At 47.4% G+C, this 6,475-nt stretch overlaps 1 protein-coding gene across 1 annotated transcript; it reads right to left on the bottom strand.

Moving 5' to 3' along the window:
- Positions 1-702: 702 nt before the first annotated feature.
- Positions 703-1,586, bottom strand: LOC125521434 (uclacyanin 1-like). Its single transcript, XM_048686487.1, has one exon. The coding sequence runs from the start codon at positions 1,453-1,455 to the stop codon at positions 934-936; it is 522 nt and encodes a 173-aa protein (XP_048542444.1). The 5' UTR covers positions 1,456-1,586; the 3' UTR covers positions 703-933.
- Between the last annotated feature and the right edge of the window lie 4,889 nt (positions 1,587-6,475).

Genomic DNA, 6,475 nt, shown 5'->3' with positions numbered 1-6,475 from the left:
GGGTGTTTCATTTCGGTGAGCTTTTTGGACAATGGAGTCAGCAATGTGGGTATGCTTGATCTTTGACCTGGATGGGGTTATTCCGTCGATGAAACCCAATTTGATTACTAGCATCTTGAGCCCTATGGTTGTTTCTCCACAAGGTCTCTCTATCAAACCACTTTGGCTAAAACTGGCCCGGCGCAACTAACAAAAGTGTGGTTGATTCAATGACAATTCATTCATAATGGTCTTCCTCTGGTCCCGATGATGACCATTGTCCGCTTTGTGAGGTCATCGAGGACAATAACCACATATTCTTCACTTGCGTTACCACCTAATTTTTGTGGTGTTGCTTTCATGAAGTGGTAGGATACAAGGGGTATCCTACTAGCTCCTAGAAGATCATTAGGACTAGCGCAGACAACCCTCTTCGCTACTTTTGGATTGTCTTTTGATGTCCTTGCCTAGACACTAACAATTCACAATAAGTCTATTATTGAGAATGCTCATCGGCGAAGCTATTGGTGCCATTTATAAACTTTGTGGTTTTTTATTGTAATGGTTAACAAGCAGCCAGATCTAGCCATTGGTGATTTCACTGCACAATTTCGGGATGGCTCGTGGCCTCACTCGACTGTTGGTTCCTTGATCTTGGTTGTATCTCATGGGCACAACTTGTGTCTATGTTCTAAAATTAACAAAGAATGAAATGACATATAGTGCCATGAAATTGATCCACTGTTTTTTCTTGGTATTTTACGGTCAACGAAATGCCATGAACCAAAAAAAAAATTAAATTACATATAATAAAAAAACGACACATTTGACTATACAAAGAATCATGTGCGCACGATCAATCACGCTTGAGAGAGGAGAAAGTCATCACGGAAAAAAAAGGAGAAAGATAATATTTTTTTTACAGAAAGTTCCTATGGAGGTTGTCGTTGATGACTAGTAGAGAAGCATCAAGCCAGCCAAGACGGCGGCCAGCCCGAGCGCTAGCACAGGCTCAGCACCAGCCTGAGCCGCCGAGCTCGGCTGTGGCGTTGTCTGTGTGCACCGCTGCCTCGTCCCTCTCCTTCGGCATCTCACTACCTTGGACTGGACGTTGACCTGTACCTTCATGCCACCGGCGCAGTGCCCCGGCAGGCCGCAGATGAAGTACCGGGTCCCGACGGCGGCGAGCGGAATGACATCGTTGCCGCTCGGGAACGTGGCGACGGGACTAGAGCTGCTGCAGTTGTCGTAGGCCGTCTTGGTCACCTCCACCACGTTGTGCGCCGCAGCGGGGTACTGGAACCGGAGCTCGTCGCCGGTGTAGAACCTGATGGTGGAAGTCCATCGGGTGTAGTTTGTCCGGAGGTCCCATGACCCGGCCGGTGCGCCGACTGTGTAGGTGGCGCCGAGCGCCGTGCCGAACAGCGCCGCCGCGGTCACTGCGGCAACAAGGAGAGCTCTGGTAGCTGCCGCCATGGATGAATGCCAATCGAGGGACTAGTAGTTGAGAAGATGACCCGAGAAGGGTTGGAATGTTGAGAAGATCGAGGGATGTATGATCGAGGTCGCAGCTCTAGTCTGTTTGTGTTGTAGCATATGATGATACTCTGCGATATATACAATGAGATGAGACGGTAGCTCGTTGAATGCGTCATACAGACTCTGTCAAATTAGCATTTGACTCACGCGTCGTTGTACGGGTCGATCTGGAAATTATAGCGCGTAATTAAAATGTGGGCTCGTTGAATAATCAAGGATGGGAAGCTGCTAGCCTACTGCCTGATGGATTCCATACATACGTACTGCATAATTGTCAGAATAAAATCCAATAAATCATGAATATTTTGTTTTGTATTCTGGGAAAGTTTCAACCCAGTTGGATGTTGGGTTTGTGATTAACTAGCCTTTTTTTCCTCAAAAAATAATTTAACTAGCCTTTTGAGTTCAAATAGATAAAAATTGTTTACTCACAAAGGATACATCTAAATGGAGTGAAACTTTCACAGAATACAAAACGAAACATTTATGATTTATTGGAATTTTTTTTGAATACTTTAAAATTTCCAGTTCGGAATATGGGTCAATCTGATACATTGGATCTTTAATGAATGGCTGAAAAAAGGGGTTAAGTCATGGTGAGACTTGGCTTCATGAAGTCACTGAAGCAAGATCCTAAATTTATGTTCTATGAAAGGTCATCTGGATCACATGTTTTTTTTTTTTGAAATAAGGCAAAAGATTTGCCATTTTCATTGATTAAGAAGAAGAAATAGAGGTTTTGGCCCAAGGCCGAATTACAAAGCATTACTCTCGCGGCATTACATTACTTAAAATTTTTGCCCCTGCCAGGCACCACATGGAAGCCTCCTCTTTGATTTTAGCAACAATAACCCCCACCGGCACCGCGGTGTTGCGGAAGACACGAGCATTTCTCTCCTTCCAGATTTCCCACGAGATAAGCATCATTAAAGAGATGAGCGCCCTCCGAGATTGCGAGATGCTACAGGCATTGAGTTGCCACCAATCCTTGACGGAACCTACAGCCACCCAATCTGCAGGCTGCACATCAACAAGGCCAAGCCAAGTCTTAATCATCCCCCAAACTCTGACGGTGTGGCGGCATTGGAATAGGAGGTGTGCAGCCGACTCTTGAACTTGCTTACATAGGGGGCAAAGGTGGCAGTTTGGCCATCCCCGGCGATGTAGCCTATCCGCCGTCCAAATCCTGTTATTGATAACAAGCCAGGCGAAGAACTTGCATTTGGGGGGAGCCCAGTTTTTCCACACCATCAAAGGCATTACTGTGTCGACCAAACCAAGGAACTGAGCTTTGTAGGCCGTCGCCGCCGAATAAAGTCCATCCTTAGTGAGCTTCCAGGTAATAGAATCTGGCACATCCGGACGGAGATGAACATGTGAAATCTTTCCCCAAAGGTTGACGAACTCAGTAAGATGACTGACGTTGGTGATTTCAGCGGTATTCACCTTGGAGACCCAAAAGTTGTCCTGCAAAGCCTTGTCGACCGAACAGCCCCTTTTCTTCGATATTTCGAAAATATGTGGTGCAATGTCTTTGGGCCTGATCCCATCTAGCCATGCAGATTCCCAGAAAGAGGCACGAAGGCCATCCCCAACGAACACCTTGGTGGCCGCCGCGAAGATATCTTTATCATTTTCATCACATGGGTTTCCCAGATGAACCCAAGGCTTAACCGGATCCACCCACTCTGCCCAAAGCCAGCGGATTCTAAGGGCTGTAGCAAATTTGTCCAGATTCAAAATACCTAGGCCACCATGAGCCTTGGACTTGCACACCTGCTCCCAATTGATCTTGCAATTGCCACCAGTGACCTTATCGCATCCAGCCCATAGGAAAGCTCGTCGAAGGGAATCAATCTTTTTCATGACCTGAACTGGAAGATTTAGTGCCGTCATGTAATAAATGGCAATGGCCGTGATGACCGACTTGACCAGTACCGCTCTGCTCGGAGCAGCCATTAGTTTGCCAAGCCAAGGGGTGAGCTGGGTAGCTATCTTATATTCGAGTGGCTGGAAGTGAATGCGCTTCAGACCTTTAACCGATAGAGGCAAACCAAGGTATTTCATGGGGAATGATGAGCGGCTGTCCGGAAAGGAATGCAGGATATCATCAAGGTCTAAGTTTCCACACCGAATCGGAGCAACCAAACTTTTAGAGCAGTTCGTGGTCAAACCGGTGACCTCTCCAAACCGCGCAAGGGAGTCTGTGAAAAAATCAACGTCAGCTTTAATGGGCGCAAGGAACACAGCAGCATCATCCGCATAAAGCGAGGCACGGATCACCATGGCATTACCGCCAAGCGGGTGTAGGTTGCCTTGCTCAGTGGCCTTTCGAAGTATATGGTGAAGAGGGTCGATGGCGAGCACGAAGAGAAGAGGGGACATTGGATCTCCCTGTCTTAGCCCCTGGCCAAGCGGGATGGGGCAGCCAGGAACACCGTTGAGCAGAACTCGTGACGACGCGGAGGACAGAAGGGCTGAGACCCAACCCCGAAAACGCGGAGGGAATCCCAGGTGGCTTAGCAGCTCAAGGAGGTAGTCCCATCTAACTGAGTCGAAGGCCTTTTTAATGTCAAGCTTGAATAGCAGAGCGGGCGTTCTGTTGCGGTGGAAACGCCTTGCCAGATTGCGCACATACATGAAGTTGTCATGAATGCATCTCCTTTTGATGAAGGCACTTTGGGCTTGAGAGACAAGATTATTCATGTGGGGGGCTAATCGGTTGGACATGACTTTAGCTATAATCTTCGCAATGGCATGTATAAGGCTAATGGGGCGAAAGTCTAAAATATCCTCAGCACCATCTTTCTTTGGGATGAGGGCGACATCCGCAGAGTTTAGCCAGTGGAAGTGGGAGGCATGAAGATCAGAGAAGTGTCTAATGGCCATCATAATGTCCCCCTTTATTGTGCTCCAACATGACTTGAAAAAGGCGCCAGTGAAACCATCAGGACCCGGGGCCTTGTCCGCAGGCATGGCAAAGATAGCCTCCTTCACCTCCTCTTCAGAGATGTTCTCATCCAAATCCCGAAGTTCACAATCAAGGGACGGTAAAATGTTCCAGTTGATATCAATATTGCGTGGAGGGCCTTTCTTGGCGATGTTCTTGAAGTGACGATGGATAATTTCTTCCTTTTGCGTGTGACCTGTGACCCAACCATTGTTGTGCTTGAGGCGATGGATGAAATTTTTTCTCCTACGATGGTTCACACGGAGGTGGAAATAGCGGGTGTTGGCATCTCCCTCTTTCAGATTAGTGATTCTTGAGTTTTGCCTTTTCCTAGATTTTTCCAACACAGCCCATCCAATTATGTTCCTCTTTAGCCTTTTTCGAAGGTCCATTTCTTCAGGAGAAAGCTCTCTTTGTTCCTGAGCAAGATCAAGGTGTAGGATGACCTCTAGGGCCATATGAAGTTGGACCTTTGCCTTTGCAAATAGAGATTTGCTCCAGGAATGCAATCTGTGGCTGGTGGTCTTGAGTTTATGGAAGAGCCTATGATATGGCTCCACATGTAAGGAATCTTCATTCCAAGCATCTGCGACAATTTTTTGGAAACCCGGCATCTTGATCCAGTGGTTCTCGAAGCGAAATGATTTGGGCTTCTTAGGGCCATCATCATTAGCAAGCAGTAATGGGCAGTGGTCCGAAAGCGAGGAGGACAAAGCATGTAGGAGGTGGGTGGCGAATTCGATGTCCCATTCTTCATTGCAAAAGAAGGCATCGAGCTTGCAAAGGGTGGGGTTGTTTCTTTCATTGCTCCAGGTGAACTTTCTATTCGGGAGATGTATTTCTTTGAGCTCACAAGTGTTTAGGGTGTTGCGAAAATGAACAAGGCGGCTACGATCAACATTTGTCCGGTTCTTGTCTCTGGCGCGGTAGATTTGGTTGAAATCCCCATTAACGAGCCATTTTGTGCCCGGCGCCGGCTTTTGAGAGGTCAGCTCCGCGAAAAAATCATCCTTGTGGATGCTTCTAGTCGGCTCGTAGACCGTTGTTAGCTTGAAGGTTTTGGCGTCCGAAGTGTTGTTGATGGAGACAGAAGCAGAAAGGAAATATGTTCCAGTCTGCACATTGGAGATGGTTACAACACTATCATCCCAGAGCAACAAGATGCCGCCTCTGGTGCCCTCAGCAGGTCTTTGTGCAAAGTTCTTTAGTCTATGTCCTCCTAGATAGGCAGCAACAAAAGGGTCAATTGTCTGAAGCTTTGATTCTTGGATACACACCAGATGACAGGAAGAGGCAGCAATAGTTGCATGGACTGTAGCTTGTCGATCAGGGCAATTTAGCCCACGAACATTCCAACACAGAATGGCTGGATCACATGTAGGTTTACCAACGGTTGCACAATGTGTTTTTTTTCATTTCTAAACAACGCAAAACATTTGTCATTTTCATTAGTCAAGGGAGAAGATTTAGACATATCGGGTCCCTACTGCTTGATTGATGTATCCATACTGCCGGGTAGCTGAACTACTAACCGAGTAAGGTGGGTGGGACGTCCAGCTTCACCAACATTTCTTGCAGCTGGACGTTGATGAGATCCTCAAGCTGCACCCCTCGCCATGGCTGGATGACGTACTTGCGTGGCGCCATACTCAAAGGGCATCTTCTCTGTGAATAGTGCGTACAACCTCGCTCATGAGGAAAAATATCGCACGTCTACGTGTGCCGCGAGTAGGGCTCCAGACGGTAATCTTGCCATCTGGGCGACATTATGAGGGTGCCCTGTTCCCCCAAAGGTACGAATATTTCGTTGTTGGCGAGTGGCCACAGATTCATTGGCAACGATGCAAAATAAATTCAACCGGCACATCGAGAAAATTGACATTTGAACTGGAGGACACGTTCCACGTTCTCTGTAGTTGTCCAATGGCTCGTGCGCTATGGGTGGCGATGCGGGAGTCTTGGACATTACCGGAGCTACGCAGCATTCAGAATACCGGACCTGAGTGG

This window comes from Triticum urartu, chromosome 7 (genome assembly GCF_003073215.2).
Source record: "Triticum urartu cultivar G1812 chromosome 7, Tu2.1, whole genome shotgun sequence".
Classification (NCBI taxonomy): domain Eukaryota; kingdom Viridiplantae; phylum Streptophyta; class Magnoliopsida; order Poales; family Poaceae; genus Triticum; species Triticum urartu.
Note: the sequence above shows the minus strand (reverse complement) of the source record. Positions and strands in the feature narration are given on the sequence as shown.

Excerpts from the sequence above, each read along its gene's own strand:
- LOC125521434 (XM_048686487.1), bottom strand. The coding sequence starts at position 1,455 with ATGGCGGCAGCTACCAGAGCTCTCCTTGTTGCCGCAGTGACCGCGGCG.